Consider the following 15,700-nt stretch of genomic DNA (forward strand, 5'->3'; position numbering starts at 1 on the left):
TGGGGATCCAGCTGGATATTATATATACTGGACTATATATAATTTTTTTAATCTTTCAGCCCCAAAATGCCAAACCCTGGAGTGCAGCAGAGCCGCAGAGCAGGACGAACAGGGCACTGTTTGCACAACATCTCCATCACCCCAAAGCCTCAAGCACCAGCACCTTAGTCTTTACTCTGGGAATCAGGGAGAACACCCTGATCCAGCTCCTCTCATTTGTAAAATACAGACCACATTTGTGGATAAGCCTCACTGCAGTGAGCACCCCACATCCACCCTGGCTGCACTTGATTGATGCCTTTGGTGCAGCTGGAGGGAGCACAGCTGACAGGATCCTTGCTGACACAGGGGCTCAAGTGCAGGGAGAGGACAGTGTGCAAGGCAAGGCAGAAACTCGACCAAACACGTGAATGTTTTCCCTCCCCTTCACCCTCTACCTTTGCCCCTGCCTCGCATTGTGCTCCCATCGCGAGCGGCCGGACCTCTCCACCACGATGTTGGGCATCAGGGTATTCTTACAGAAAATCCTGATTCTTCTGCAGGTGACTCTGTCTGTTGTTGTTGGCAAAACACTGATGGTACTGTTCCCCAATGCCATGAAAAGATACATCCTAAAGATGGGTGAGAAGAGCAGAATGAACCGCAATCCAAAGTTCAGCTACGAAAACTGGGGCCCGACGTTTTTCAGCTTCAAGTATTTGCAGTTTGTGCTGAAGGTGAAGTGGAAGAGGCTGGAGGATGAAGCCCACGAGGGACACCCTGCTCCCAACACGCCGGTGGTGACCCTCGGCGGGGAAGTTTGTCACGTCCTGGATTTCATAAAAGGTCAGTAATTGAGCCATGTAGCTGGGCTGGGTTTGCTGAGAACATAAATGAGGAGATGCTGCTGAGGGAACAGGGACAGGCTGCTGGCACCTGAGGGCATCGTGTGCAGACCACCAACACTCACCTGCTGGAGAAGATGCAGCACATTTACTCCAGCTGCTTCTTGATTTTCAAAAATAACCTGCATTTGTCACCCTGTCTATACTATCACACCACTGAGCTTTTGCAAGAGCTGGCTCTGCCTGGAAACACCTTTTGCTGTAAGACAATGCATTAATTTGTTTTAAGGAGAGAAAGCCCGGAACTGAACGGTGTGCAATGATTCCTGAATGTTGGCTGTCGTTCTCTGCCCATACAGAAAATTCCACACCAGCTCCCTTTGCCAGCCTAAAGCCTAGAAAGCACACAGTGGGTTTTTCCAGATCCAAAGTGGCTGGGAATAAAGCAGAAGTAGCTGCTTTGTACTTTGTCCGCTGCCTCCCACTGAGATCTCCCTAGAATGTGGAATTAATCATTAAGCTGCAGCCTCCAACCCCACGGGAGGGATTACATCCTTCCCTCACTCTGCATTCCTAATTATATATAGATATTTATGTAGATGGGCTGCAAATTTGGAGAAGAGATACCTAACATCTACAGGAAGGTACCACTGTTATTTAATTCTTTAGGATGTGAATCTATGGTAGCAGCAGCTTTAAAGTTAAGCCAGAAAGATTTTGAACAAATTTAATGGAATTTCGCATAACCAGACTAAAAGAGGTGCTTAAAAATCCTGCAAGCTCTCTGAAATCAAGGCCTTGCAAACAGATGCCAGCACCAACACAATACTGTGTTAATTTGTAAGCAACTGCAGATACTTTTGCCAGTGTAAGTTTAGTTTAATAATAACATATAACCAGGGTTGTTCGGACAGGAAATTGCAGAAATACATTGACAGCATGAAAGCCTGTGATGCATGACTGAAAAGTCTGCAGTTTCCCCTCAGCTCAGCTTGAACTGACACATCTAAAAAAGTCTGGACATGAAAAGGCACTGTCCTCAATGCCCACCCCTGAACCACTGTCCCTGCATAACCTTGCAGAAAGCCATCTTCAGTATTTTTGAAGTTGCTGTATACTAAGGATCTCGGACAGGCTGAGATACCTGTTTTGGATCAGTTCCCTATCCCAAAAAATGTTGGTAACTTGGGAATTGGCTCTTGTGATGAGGAAAAGAGAAGCTGTGTGACTGCAGGGTGCCTCCTGCCTGTTCTGGGCAGGGTTCCCTCAGGTAAACTCCTTGCTGGATGCAGCACAGATCAGAGCCAGGCTAGGAAAAACACCTTCATGCCTGCTTTGCAGAGATACAGAGGTTCTGCTGCTGATTTTACTGACCTGGGAGACGTTTATGAAGGGATATAGTGTTGTTCAGGAATCTCTGCACCAGAGGCTCAGTTCAGTGCATTTAATTCTGTCCTTCCTCCCTTCGCTTAACCACAAAATTTCTTTTTTTTTTTTTGTCCCCCCAGAAAACCGACCTTTAATCCTGAATTTTGGAAGTTGCACCTGACCTTCATTTATGCTAAAATTTGATGAGTTCAACAAGCTCATCAAAGATTTCAGCTCAATAGCAGATTTCCTTATCATCTACATTGAGGAAGCTCATGCAGTAGGTACAGTACAAACACCACAGTGATGCCAACCACAGCTTCAAATGCATCACTTCCTTTAGGGGGAAAAAAGTGTGCTAGCAAAGGAGGATCTGCAAGCAGGAGAGAAATCTTCAAATCAAGTGGCAACACCACATCTAGGCACCAGTTTGTGTCCCTAATGCTCCTAAGATTCTACTTACACTTCTGACTTTACACTGACTTACCCATGTGAAGGACACAGTTTTATGTCTAAAAAATTGCCTTTCAATGTTAGTACGGCTCCTTTTGGAAAGAGGAAGACAAGACATTTCATAGAACAAAAGTTAACTGTACAATACAGAAAAAAAAAAATTGTTTTTAACATTTTTCAAGAACAAGATGCAGACTCCAATTTGAAAAAACTTTGAAAACAAGCAAACAAACCACACTTGTTTATCTGCACTGGATTCCAAGTAACACTTGGCACTGGTTTTATCCCAGGATTAAATGTTTTTCTAAAACCTAACATTTATAGTTTTCTAGCAATATGTCATTTTCAGCAACTGAGAATCAGATAATGACCAAGTCAGTCATCAAACCGTTTTACTAGTTTCTACTTTACTGGCAAGAGTTGTGTGCAAATGTTTGTTTGCATAGTTCTGAAAAACAAAGGTGTGTCCTGGCTCACATTTCACTTCTCACAGACCTGTAATTTTGGTTTATAGGCTTAATGAGTACAATCAAGCAGAATGAACAACACTGACAAACCTTACCCAAACAGAATACATGTTCCCCACCTGGTGTCTTTTTAGGGCCGAGTTCTGTGGGAAAATTTCAGCTAAAATCCATCAAATATTTCTGAATCCAGGGCAAGAGGAAAATACAGTTTGATGAATTTAAAGGGAAAAAAATATCTTGGGACCACTTATTGGAAAGCTCTAGTGCTGCCATAGTTTGAGGGGGCTTTCATTTCATGGCAGTTTTTGATGTTAGGAATAAACTGCAAGAGTCTCTTAACCTAGTTTTGGGATCGGACACGCAATACATGTCCAACCTTGCACTTATTCAAAGCCTTCATTCCGAAATCCCTTCCTCATTTATTTTAGATGGATGGGCTTTTAAAAACAATGTCGTTATTAAAAATCACAGAAGCCTTGAAGATCGAAAAATTGCAGCACAATTTCTTCAGAAAAATCACCCTCTATGTCCAGTGGTTTTAGACACTATGGAAAACCTGACCAGTTCAAAATATGCTGCGCTGCCAGAACGACTCTACCTGCTTCAAGGAGGGAAGGTCATCTACAAGGTAAAAAAGATCAGTCGCAATGAGCACAGTATACAGAGATTTTTAAATCTCAAGGTAACTTGAGACTGCTTTGCATTTAACAGTCAGTATTTCATTCTGTTTGAGAGCTAAACATTTCACAATTCACTGTAAATGTGGAGAGAAATGAACATGCAGCAAAAACAGTCCGGGCCTTTATAATGTACATATTTGATGTACACTTCAGTCTTGCTCAAATATTTATCTTTTGGCTCGCTAGAAACCCGAGGTACATCTAAGCTGTGAGATCCAGGAACACTTCCCACCTCCAGGATCCAGACATTGGCTCTGTCCCAGCAACACAGCAGGGTGTTACCAGTGCATAACCATCTCCCAGGGATGGCTCCAGTGGAAAGGGAGGCCAAGGCACACCTGCCCATGGTTCTGGTGCAGCTGCTGTGCTCTGAAGGTTTCCTGCTCTGTCTGCATGAGCATCAGTGTGTCATTTCATTGCCTTTGCAGGGAGGAGTGGGGCCTTGGAATTACCACCCCCAGGAAATACGTGCCATCCTGGAAAAACTGAAATAGAAAAAGAGGACTTCGAAGTAAAAACTATTTGGATAAAGAAGTTCAAGAATAATTTATCACAGACCTAAGTCTAAGGAACAAGAACAAAAAAAACCCTCAAAACAGCCAGAGACAAGAAGAAAAGAAGAATGTTGTATGTGCATGTAAGGAGCATCTGGAATGAGGTTCATTATGGTTGTCTAGAAGCTTTCAGGTGTCATCCCTACAACACCAACTTCTGTTCTGTAGTAACTTACTACTCTTACACCACATGCAGTAATGTGGCAGCTTGGTCCATTGAGCCCTGGGCACCAACATTTACACTTGTAAGGAATATCCTGCAGGATAAACTTCAGGGTGGTGACATTTGCAAGAGTCCACTGGCATGCAAAGCAACTGACTTCACATTACTATACACAATGCACTTGTATTTATAAAATGTTCCCTTTCACTGACTTCAGGAGGCTTCTGAGCAAGACAATCTCTACCAACATCTGTTTCCATGAGTATTTGTTATGATGGTCCCAGCATAAAGCACGGGCGGCTGTGACCTGATTCTAGAAAATATTTATAGAAACAAGTGATTGATCTACAATTATTAAAAGTCTATCAAAGAACTTCATTTGGCTTCAGATTATTTCCCTTCCTGCCCTGCCTCTCTCCCCCAAGTTATTTCTAAGCATTAGCAGATATTTATATTCATTCTAATAATCTCTGTGATCAGAAAGTTGCCAACTTAAGGACTTTTGAAGGACTTGTTTGACAGTAGGAAGTAATACATCCCATTTAAGTAGCTCACACTTCTTTTTTCTATGTAACTCAGAGTGCAAGGGAAACATTTTATAGGAAACTGAGTTTTAATTCATGTACTATGTAAGCCTGATATAAAAATACTACCTTAAATGGACTCAGTTATGCTCGGGTGTTTTAGGCTGACAGTTTAGGTTACAGAATGAAAAAGCTGTTGCAACAATTAGCAACAGCACCGTGTTGTGGCTGGACTTGATGATCTAAAAAGTCTTTTCCAACCTAAATGATTCTATATTCTCCAATTCTATTCCATACATTAAACCAGCAGGGAATACATACCACATCCATACCTTCAAAAACCACTTTAATACAAGGTTCTAGTAATAAACATTCTCTGCAGTGCAGCTATCAAAATGTAACTTCCTTATAAAAAAATAAAACGGAGGCCCGAATTTAAGCTGGGCTCAAGTGTTGTCTGCTGTGCCCTCTGCCATCACCCGGTGCACTGACACAAAATGATCAAAGCCAGATTTGATGATGAAACGCAAATAAGTGGCTTGGAACTCAGGAAGCTGCAGAAGGAATAAAAATAGCATTATTGCATTCTCTGTAGTAACAAATCTACCCAACCACATTTGCAGAAGTTTGCTAAACACAAGGATCTGGATATTTCAGTGTCTGGTTTTGAATTGCACGTAAATCAAGTTGTTTGACCTGCAACTCAAAAAAAAAAAAAAAAAAATCTCACCACCTTCTGAATTCTGCAGCCTTAAAGGCAGCAATTGAAGGAGGGAAGATTGCCACACTTCTGGAAAGGGCCCTTGCACCTCGTTGGGAGCACTAGGCAGGTGCAATTTCATAGCATAATCTACAGAGGAGCAGCTGGAAAGTGCAATTTCACACCACAATCTACAAATTCCTCTCTTTAACACCAACTGAGCAATAATTGTACATAAAGACAGGTTGGGTTTTTTTTATGGTTTCTCCCCACTTAGTCCAGACATCCCATTTCATGAACCACTACTGATGTACACTATAAATACTCACTGGAAATTCTTCCATTTGGAGCTGTCCTTCTCTGTGCTGCAAATCTAGAAAACATATTTTAAAGTAAATAATGAAGAATGAACATGTGATGCTGTGAAGCTTTCACTTGACTGAGAGTTCAAGTGAGTTTAAAGACTATGAATTTACACTGCATATAGACACTGTTCTTTTTTATATTTACAGATGATTTAAGAGAACACTTTTTTGCAGTATCCCAGTGTGTGTGTGTATATATATCCCACTCATTACAATGTTATAAAAGGTCACCCAAGAGGCACTAAAAAAAGCCAATCCCCAAACCGAACAATGCAGGAAATGGCACTCTATTATACTATGTAAGCTTGTTTTTAATTTTTGGAACATGAAGTGCACAAGTAGTGCTTTTAGCCCTTATACAGCATTTTACCCTCCAAACTGCTGCAGAGACCAGCAGTGTTAACAAAATTCACCTAAACATGATTGTTACATTAACGTCTAATAAAATAATCATCAAACCACACTTTGCTCAACAAATAAGATGAGGGGTTACAGTGATTCACTGAAAAAGACCAACATTGTTCCCACAAAACCTCACAAACTCAGTCTTACCTTTTTCAATGCACTGTTCAAAACCCACAGGGTCTTTAGATGTGCTTCTTTCAATCCTTAAGGTCCGCACTAAAATATATATAAATTTGGAATATCAACAACACAAGTTCTGATTCTTTATTGAGACTGATATTTATTCCACCACTTTACAAACCACAAAGTACTTTCAGCATTAAAAAACTAAGTTATTTTTTCTCAAAGCTATGGGGATTGAGCATATGAAGGACGACTGCTTTGTGAAAATGAGTCTTTATGCAAAATTAATTCTTTTATGTGAAGATAAATGTTTATGAATCTGTTAAAAGTGGCTACGTATAGACTATAACACTACTGTGAGAACTTTCATTAAGGCACAGACACACGTTTGAATATAGCACAAATATTACTTGCTGCAAGACACAAAGTCTTACCCAAATAACACTGGATGGCGACTTTGCTGATTTTTACACATTTGGGAAAACCAATAATCAATTCCTGTGGGAACATGCCTGTCGTCGTCCAAAACGTTTTGGAACTTCTGCAGAGAGAACAGGACAAAACACCCAACTGCAGCTTTCCATCTGTAACCGTTTGAATTAAAATCACAGAAAAATACGGAGGGGAAAGAAGAGCGGTGGAAAAGGAAGGGGTGGAAGAACAGAGGGCGACGGTGAGGAAGAGAGGGAGAGGGACGAAAAGGAGAAAGGGAAAGAAGGGCCAAGAGGAATTTTTATTCGGGACACTTCCAGCGCTGTATGACGACGGGGCGGCTCTCTGGAGGTTTTTGCAGGCTCTGTAGCCGGGCGGCACCACGCAGGAACGCGCAGTGCCGACGGGCCCCGGGCAGTTCCACCCTGTGGCGGCCCCAGCCTGCGGGCCAAGGGCCGAGGCCGGGCCAGCCCCGGCGGGCTCCGTGCGGGGGGAGCCGCTCCCGCCGCCCGCGCCCCCGCCCGGCCCTCACCCGTCCGCCACGCTTTCGGCGGGGTGCTCGGCATCGCTGGACGTGGCCAGGACCAGAGCGGCCCCCGCCGAGCTCCGGCACCAGTCGGCGGCTCTCATCGCCCGGGCGACGGCGGCGGCGGCTCCCCCCGCACGGCCGCTCCCGGTGCGGGAAGCCGGGACCGCCGCCGGCAGGGCGCGGGAGGCCGGGCGGGACCCGCCGCTCCCGCCGTGCCCCGCTCCGCCCCGCCCGCCGCCCGCCCCCCGCGCGGCCCCGCCCGCCGCCCGCGGGCGCTGCGGGACGGGCGGCGGGAGCGCCGAGCCCCGGCCCGGCTGACGGCGCGGCCCCTCCCGGGGCAGGTAGGTGGGGGCCGGGGGGATCGGGGAACGAGCGGGATTCTGCTCGGTCGGGGACCCTTCCCCCTGTGCCCCCTCCCCCTGTGCCCGCTCCCCTTGCGCCCCCTCCCCTTGTGCCCCTTCCCCTGGCGCCCCTCGGGGCTGTGCCCGCTCACGGTGCGCTCAGCCCCGGGCAGAACCCGCTCCCTTCACAGACCTTTCGCTGACCCCGCTCCGGGTTGGACCCGATCCCTTCGCGCTCGCCTCCCCATCCCTTCGGTACCCCCGGCCCCCTCGGGCAGGGCCCGATCTCCTCCCGCCCCGCAGGAGCCGACCCCCAGCCCCGCAGGGCAGGAGCCGAGAGGATCCCGTCCCTGACCTGCCCCTCGCCACGGCAGCCCTGAGCTCTCCTGCCCCCCGCAGGACCCCGCTCGGGAACCAGAGCCCCCGGCGCCGGCTGGGGAAGGGGCACCGGGAGATGCCCACCCTCCCAGGGAGGGAGGTTCCAGCGGGCTCCATTGCCCAGCTGCAGTCAGACATGTGCCCTCCTCCTCTTCCTCCTCCTTCTGCCTGCAGCAGAGCCAAGGCCTGGTTGTGGGGGCACTTCCCCTTCAACCCCAGCCCCTCTCCCACTGCCCCTGTCTCCATCCCGGGCCCGGGATCCATCCCGGGCCTCTCAGCAAGCCCGGGGTCCAGTTCCCACTCGGGGTGTGTGGTTTGGTGGCAGGCAGCTCACACCCCTGCTGCACACAGCCTCCCCCCCTTGCACCACAGGGCTACGTGGCCATGCTCTAAGGGGAGCTGCCAGCTTTGGGGGCTTCCCTGGGTCATGTTTTCCTCTGTGGCTGTTCTTCACTTGTCTGTGGTTTGTTTTTGCAGAGCTGGTCGAGGGGAATGTCGTACTGTCTCCATTCAGAAAGCCATTTGGATACTGGGCCAATATACGTGCGTGAAAATGGGAAGCTGCACGTGGTAAATCAGGGTGCAGGCGGCATACAGAATGTCACTCCCAAAGCAAGACCTTTTAATCTGTTTTCCAGAAGTTTTTCAGTGGAGCTTTGCATGAACAGGGAGGACGATAGGGCCAGGAGGCAGAGGACTGATCATTTCATCTTCACATACACTAAGGAGGGGAACCTCCGCTACTCGGCCAAGTCCCTCTTTAGCCTAGTGCTGGGTTACATTTCTGACAATGTTGATCACATTGACTCGTTGATTGGTTTCCCAGAGCAGATTGCTGAAAAGCTCTTTTCAGCAGCAGAAGCAAGACAAAAGTTCACAGAGCCAGTGACAGGACTGAGAGCTCTGCAGAAGTTCACTGAAGCCTATGGCAGTTTGGTGCTGTGCTCGCTGTGCTTGCGGAACAGGTAAGTGTGTCCCCTGGCAAATCTTGTCATCTGCTAGGGCTTTCTGCTAGCACACTTCAAGCTTCCCCTAAATTAAATTAAATAAAAATACATTTTGAGCTTATAACACCACCTAATTTTAATGAAATGCCCTGAGCCTTATCTGATTCTTGTGCTTTCTGCCTTTTATCCCATCTCTTTCCTATAAGTGCAGCTGCAGGTTTCATTTTAAGATACAAAATGAAAGATAAGATTATAGAGGTAACAGACTAAATCTGTTTTAACCAATGGGGGATCTTATGTGGAGGATTAAACCTGCAACTATTTTTTAACAATAATAATCAGCACTTTGGTGGAAATCCATGTGCTTAATGCCTTCTCAGGCATTTCATGGGGTGTTTCTGTAATTGCTGTTTAAAAGCTTTTGACACACTTAGCTGACTGTACAGATAAAATACACCCTTGCAAATTGTCAGGGTTTACTAACTATAAGCTTGCTGTTTTGTCTCATTTTGGGGGCTCAGAAGAAGATACAGATTTGTGGGTAAATTGAAATCAGGCAGGTTTTACCTTAATTTATTGTTGTTGCCACCCCCATATTGAATGTACTTTAACAAGGTCCTGATTACAGTCCAGGACTAGTTTTGCCATCTCCTCAATGCCCACATCTTTCTCTGAAAGTTGCCAAGTTTAAAACTGGATTATGTTTTTTAAGCCTTGCTCCTACTGAAGTCTTTCCCAGTAATAGAACCCGTCTCTTCCATCTCTACACTTGAAAAAGGGATGGTTTATCCAGTTTAAAATCAAAGTGCTGGCATATTCATCTGAAGTGCCAAGGGTGTTCTGAGCACAGTAGGAATGTTTGAGTAGAAGTCAATTATCCTTTGTTTTATCCTTTAAACCTACTCCCTTTTTATCTCTAGCACAGATAGTTTTATGGGCCTTATTTAGAAATTAAGCAACTTCTGGCATCTTTTGCCATTACAGAAAGCAGAGTTAAGTATCAAGTCTTTGAAATCCAGGAAATAAGGCATTAAAGGCATTTTCTGATGAATTTTATTTCTAAAAGAGCCCACTCTCCTCTCCAGAACCCCCACGAGCTAATAATCTCTCTCTCAAGAACCGGCTTGTGCTCTGGCTGTATGTTGTGCTTTTTGCAGAGCCAGATTGCACAGGAAAGGGGTGTGAGGGGTGGTTTGATGGGTAAAATTACACTGGGAGGATGTTAAGGTCCCCTTATTTGCATGGACAAAGAGGTGTTCCTGGAGGGATCAAGTTAATAATCACCCCCAATTTATGCAGCAAAGATGCTGACCCCAGGGTATGTCTTGCCATGGGTAATACGAGGTAAATTCAGGAGAGATCAGTGAATTTGGAGCTTGTCTTGCCACAGGGACAGCAAGAGGTGACTGCAGGGGAGGTATTGAGGGCTACGTGCTCATTACTGCATACTCATGCCTGCCATTCTTCAGTGGTTTGTTCCCATCTCTAAACCTCCTACTGAATAGCTCCAGCACAGATGTTTGCGTGGCTGCTGAGTGAATCAGACCAGGGAACCAGCACAGCTAAAAAAAAACCCCACTGTGTAACTGCTGCCCAGGGTGGAGCCACAGCTCTGGCCAGTCCTGGCCTTCTACCCCTAGTCAAGTATTTTATTGACATATATAAAAAGTAAAATTTTGCGGCTGACAACCTATCCTGTTCTGTTTAAATCCACACTTGAGGTGGATTTTAAACCTGGTTGAATGTGGGTTTGTCTATACCCTTCCCAGACACCGAGGAAGAGCAGTTTGTGAAGCTGACTTATGATAAACTGGGATATTTTGCATTATTCTGAAATAATACAGCAAAATCTGTAAAGAAGCTCTTAATAGCACTATTTGCAAGTTGAAGTCTTGTTAGTCCCAATATTTTGCATCAAATCAAAACCACGACAGTGATTTAAGGAGAAGACTGGGAATTCAGACATGTTGTGTGCCAGCTGCACATAAAGAGGTACTTAGTGCAGCTGGGTAATTTCTCTCAATTTTCACATAGGTACTTAACAGAAATGAGTGCATTGTGCTTATGACACTTGGGGATGTAGACACCTCCCTACATGCCTGAGCACTGAGGGCTTTTTCTTTTGCTTTTTTTTTGGCTTTGCAGATACCTGGTTATCTCTGAAAAGCTTGAAGAAATTAAGTCTTTCCGGGAGCTGACGTGTTTGGATCTCTCCTGCTGTAAACTTGGAGATGAACACGAGCTGCTGGAACACCTCACCAAAGAGGCCCTGTCTAGGTACCAATTTCTTGAGCTAAAAATGACACTTTCTTTCCTACCACTAAGCAGTTCAAAGAATCAGGCTGAGAATTTGAAGGGAAGTTTCTCAGGCTGCAGAGTGAAATGTTGAAGATTTTGGTTGTTCATAAAACCTGTTCCGTAGGCAAACAAAATACAGAATTTATTGTACACAAAACACATGCTGAATCATAAAAAGTACTAAAAATGTGCAAGATAAGTTACTGTCTCATGTTTTATATCCACTTTTTAAAATTTTCATTGTCTGGGTAAAAAATGCGTCTTTAACATTTGAAACAGTTTTACATTTGCTTTTTTTAAGGGGGAACTTTATCAGCCAAATTTTTAACCAAACTAGTGTTCTAGATGAAGATTTCTGCTAGCAGGAGGTTGAATATTTGGTCAGTTAACATCTCAAAAGAGTAAATTTAGTCATTTTGTTTGGTACCAAAGAATGACAAGTAGAAAATTTTGGAAACAATGGGTAGGATGACTGCAAATTAAGGATATTATGTTGCTGTAAGATTCTGGTGCATTTTGCATCAAGGTTTTGTCTTGCAGTGCTCTGAAGAGAGCACTTTAGTGTGATTTTTTCCTGAGCTTTGTTAATGTATGTTATAATACCTCATTATTTTCTTAAAATCATTGCTGTATCACTTACCGAATCTGCCCTCTCTCATTTTGCCAAGCATTTTTTCTCAGTTTTGAGTGCATTTCAGTTTGGCAGCCTTGGTATAGAGAACTTCAGGGTATAAAGAAGCTTATTGTCTCTGTTGGCAAATGTTTGGCTCTAGGATCAGTTTGTCACTGGAGCTGTGGGAATAGCTGTTCAAGCAGTGCTTCTGTTGAGCTAGCAGGGAAACATAAAGATGCTTGTTAGTCCTGCTAACCCAGGCTCCTTTCTCACTGCTTTTTACAGTGGGGTTGGCACAGGATGACCCTTCTGACACAGAGTTTGAGGACATTTTGCAAAACTGTCAAAAATAATGACCATAAGCTGCATGTTTGTGTCTCTCCTGCCAGTGTGAAGAGGCTCCTCCTGAAGGACAACTCCCTGTCAGATGCCGGCCTGCGCAGGATGACGGCGCCTGTCCGCGTGCTGAAAAAGGGCCTGGAGAACCTGCTGGTGCTGGACCTGTCCTGTAAGAGCTCCATGGTTTCCTAACAGAAAGAACCTGCGCCCCTTCTGATAAAGAATTTATCCTCCTTAGCACTGAAAGGATACAATTAATTGGTTGATTCCCATGAGCCAAGTGCTCGGCCCCAGATTTCGCCAGCAACCTGCCAGAAGGCACAGGGCAGGCCTGAAGTCTCAGGCACTTGCTGCTCACATAAATATTTTTAGGAGTTTGAGAATTGGTATTGTAAATATTTGTGTTTTGATAATTAGAGGGGGAAAGTCAGTCTTGTTTCAGTATTAGTTTTTGGAATAAATACTTCCTTTGTTTTGTATTTTGATCAACTTTTTCCACATCGTGCAACTTGATTAACTTTACTTGGCCTTACAGGTAACCCTAAAATCACAGATGTGGGAATTGGATACCTTCTCTCTTTCAAGAAACTGAATTGTTTGGACATCTCTGGGACAGGTCTCAAGGTAAAAATCATCAGAAAAAGTTTACTGGACAAGTATAATAAAAGTTCTTGCCCTCTGACTGCTCTATTTCCCTTTTCCCCAGGATGTTGATGCTGTCATAAAGCGGCTCCAAATGCAGATAGGCCTGGTTCACTCAAAAGTGCCTCTGAAAGAATTTGATCACAGTAACTGCAAAACAGAGGGATGGGCAGAACAGGTAAGGGAGGTTAAACCTGTTTTACTCTCTAAAAACTTGCCTTATAGAATACAAAATCGCTGAATAGGAAAGAGCAAGGGATGGAGTTGTTTCCAATGCTATTTCTGTAAATTTTGCAGGACACATTTTAACTGCTTTGTCTGTTCTTTCAGACTGTTCTGCAGTGGGAGCAGGCAATTATGGAGGCCATGAAGCCACAGGACAACTTGAAATCCAGAGTAGCAGCTCTTCACTTCTGTACGTAACTGCATGGACGCCACAGAGTTGATTTGTTTTCTTTTTTACTAGGAGTAATTTCCATACTTTTTGGGGTTATAGTGCAAATAGCATCTCAGGTGTGCAATTTCTGCCCTTTGTGTAACTGCATTACAGTGTACTTGAGTTTTTTCATTTGTTAGATTGCTGGATAATTCAGGTACAGCACATAAAACAGCTGAGTTTTTTTCCTAAAAATTCTGAGTCCAGAATATATCTGGTATTTTTTCCTCTGCACATTTCCAAGTTGACTTGGCCAAAACTATTTGTACCACAAAGTTACTCATTTTACAGCATAATTCTGTTTTTTCCCAAATTTAAACTTGATTTTTTTTTCTTGCTTGTAGATGGCAAGACACACGGAATAAAGGAAGTAGTCAAATGCACACTGGTGGAGCCAGAAACTAAAGCATCTGGAAACCTGCAGTTTTATAAGGAAAACGTTCAAAATTGCCATTTACCTTTGAAAAAGGAGGTTGCAGGCAGCCATGAATTAAAGAACAATAAAAAAAGAGCTTTGGCTGAACAAGAGACAGAAAGGACTTCCAAACAGAAGCATCTGTGCCTCTCTGTGGAGGACTGGGATTTGTTAAATACCTACTGAGTCAGAAAGAAGTGGGTCTTTTGTTTGTTGTTCTCTTGCTGATGACAGGATTTGGACATATTGAGAGGGAGTGACAAAGGAGACAAGCACTGTTAAATCTGGTTGCTGTGACGTGCCTGTGGGGTAACCTATGCTGGGGGAGGGATAGAGACAAGGAGGTTGGTAATGCTACTGTATATTTTCAATACATAATAATTTTTTCAAATAAAGTTCTTGTTGTCATCCTTAACTAACTGTTCTGATGAAGGTATTTTTCACCAAAACAGCTGGTCCTATCCTTGCTTCTCCCCTGCCTCTCAAGGGGCAGGACACAAATCACTGCAGCTCATCTGAAATGAAGCTGCACTGGGCTCGTCAAGTGCCATGGGATGTTTACAGTGCTGCTAGAACAGAAACCTCAGCCTGAAAGCAACCAGGCTGTGCTGACAGGGCTGTGGCAGAGGGAGGGAGCACAAAGGATAAGCACAGACCTCTGGGGAGGGAGGCAGAGGCACTAATACCTCACCAACAGCCACTGCAGAAGCCCAAAGTGGAACACAAGTCCCCTTTCTTTCTCATTTTAGCCCAGGAAATGAGAGCTGGAATGAGGTTACTGTGGAGATTATGCTCTGCAGTTGTAATATATTCTCCCTTACAAGCAAATCCACTGCATTGAGATCATTCTGTGGTTTAAAACCCATTTTCAGTGTGCCTGCAACACACTAACTGCTTCTCCATCTGAAAACACTGAGGGGCATTTAAAATTCAAGTATTAATTATGCAAATCAGCTGTAGATCACCTGGACACTCAGGCCCGTTCTGTGTTGGTCTGTGCAGCTGTAATGCCGCAGGTAACATTGAATTCCTGCCCTGAGTGTTTCCATCAGAACTGGCTGAGGTGCACAGTGCTCATCATCGTCCTCTTAGGCCTCATGAGGCCCAGGATTTTCTCCAGGTTTCCCCAGCTAGTGCTTCTTCAGAGGCTGCTTCTTCCTTTTATACTGTTTATCATAATTCATCACCAAGAAAAGCAGCACATCCTTGGAAACCATGAAGAGGCCAAGAAAATCAACTTCAAAATGAGCTCAAAAGTGCACAAAGAACAACATCCCTTTGTCTTTTCCTTACTGCTGAATTTTCCTGAAATACAAAAAAAAGACCAAAAAAAAGACTACACACAAACAAAACAGGCACATTTGCACTCAAATCCTACTTTCTTTCTTTTCCCAGAAACTCAAGGCTATTAATACCTTCCCCTGACAACTACATCAGCTCTGCTGAGACAAATAATGGCACAAATTGTGACTCATAACAGCGGCTCAGTGGGGAGGAAGATGTGCAATCTTCCCCCTTAAGCTGCTTCTGGTGCAATTCCCATCATGGAATTTTTGGCCACCCCTTCCACCACTGGAGATGCACATTGAAGATCTGACCATGGAGAGATGCACAATTTTTTAGCAATCCTATTTTTACCAATCCCATTACCTGGGCCCTGTGCTGAGCATGAGGGTTCCTGTATTTTATTTTTTTTTTTAACAA

At 44.5% G+C, this 15,700-nt stretch overlaps 3 protein-coding genes across 4 annotated transcripts; 2 read left to right on the forward strand and 1 right to left on the reverse strand.

The window, feature by feature from the left end:
- Positions 1 to 481: 481 nt before the first annotated feature.
- DIO1 (iodothyronine deiodinase 1) lies at positions 482 to 4,917 on the forward strand. The gene is made up of 4 exons (XM_066192854.1): positions 482 to 825; positions 2,333 to 2,476; positions 3,541 to 3,740; positions 4,221 to 4,917. Exons 1-4 carry the CDS (start codon positions 495 to 497, stop codon positions 4,284 to 4,286), a joined length of 741 nt encoding a protein of 246 aa, XP_066048951.1. The 5' UTR covers positions 482 to 494; the 3' UTR covers positions 4,287 to 4,917.
- On the reverse strand, positions 2,786 to 7,802 carry IFT25 (intraflagellar transport 25). Of its 2 annotated transcripts, XR_010722483.1 has the most exons (6): positions 7,591 to 7,802; positions 7,061 to 7,167; positions 6,651 to 6,719; positions 6,063 to 6,106; positions 5,366 to 5,587; positions 2,786 to 4,277 (listed from the first exon to the last, which is right to left on the reverse strand). XR_010722483.1 is itself a non-coding variant. In XM_066192855.1 (5 exons), exons 1-5 carry the CDS (start codon positions 7,686 to 7,688, stop codon positions 5,480 to 5,482), a joined length of 426 nt encoding a protein of 141 aa, XP_066048952.1. In that variant the 5' UTR covers positions 7,689 to 7,802; the 3' UTR covers positions 5,363 to 5,479. The 2 variants fall into 2 exon arrangements, 1 of the variants encoding a protein (XP_066048952.1); XM_066192855.1 differs by lacking the exon at positions 2,786 to 4,277 and having other exon boundaries at positions 5,363 to 5,587.
- Positions 7,803 to 7,843: 41 nt separating this feature from the next.
- On the forward strand, positions 7,844 to 14,411 carry LRRC42 (leucine rich repeat containing 42). Its single transcript, XM_066192856.1, has 8 exons — positions 7,844 to 7,928; positions 8,784 to 9,271; positions 11,399 to 11,530; positions 12,554 to 12,672; positions 13,039 to 13,127; positions 13,210 to 13,323; positions 13,476 to 13,560; positions 13,926 to 14,411. The coding sequence occupies exons 2-8, from the start codon at positions 8,799 to 8,801 to the stop codon at positions 14,180 to 14,182; spliced, it is 1,269 nt and encodes a 422-aa protein (XP_066048953.1). The 5' UTR covers positions 7,844 to 7,928; positions 8,784 to 8,798; the 3' UTR covers positions 14,183 to 14,411.
- The last annotated feature ends 1,289 nt before the right edge of the window (positions 14,412 to 15,700 follow it).

The sequence above is a fragment of the Chamaea fasciata genome, unplaced genomic scaffold (assembly GCF_029207755.1).
Source record: "Chamaea fasciata isolate MVZ Bird 193981 ecotype frontalis unplaced genomic scaffold, bChaFas1.0.hap1 SCAF_10, whole genome shotgun sequence".
Lineage (NCBI taxonomy): Eukaryota > Metazoa > Chordata > Aves > Passeriformes > Sylviidae > Chamaea > Chamaea fasciata.

Excerpts from the sequence above, each read along its gene's own strand:
- IFT25 (XM_066192855.1), bottom strand. The coding sequence starts at position 7,688 with ATGAGAGCCGCCGACTGGTGCCGGAGCTCGGCGGGGGCCGCTCTGGTC. Across the intron at positions 6,720-7,060 it reads CGCCATCCAGTGTTATTTGG|TGCGGACCTTAAGGATTGAA; the intron begins GTAAGACTTTGT and ends TATATATTTTAG. Across the intron at positions 5,588-6,062 it reads TCCAAATGGAAGAATTTCCA|CTTCCTGAGTTCCAAGCCAC; the intron begins GTGAGTATTTAT and ends TTCCTTCTGCAG.
- LRRC42 (XM_066192856.1), top strand. The coding sequence starts at position 8,799 with ATGTCGTACTGTCTCCATTCAGAAAGCCATTTGGATACTGGGCCAATA. Across the intron at positions 12,673-13,038 it reads GCTGGTGCTGGACCTGTCCT|GTAACCCTAAAATCACAGAT; the intron begins GTAAGAGCTCCA and ends TTGGCCTTACAG. Across the intron at positions 13,561-13,925 it reads AGTAGCAGCTCTTCACTTCT|ATGGCAAGACACACGGAATA; the intron begins GTACGTAACTGC and ends TCTTGCTTGTAG.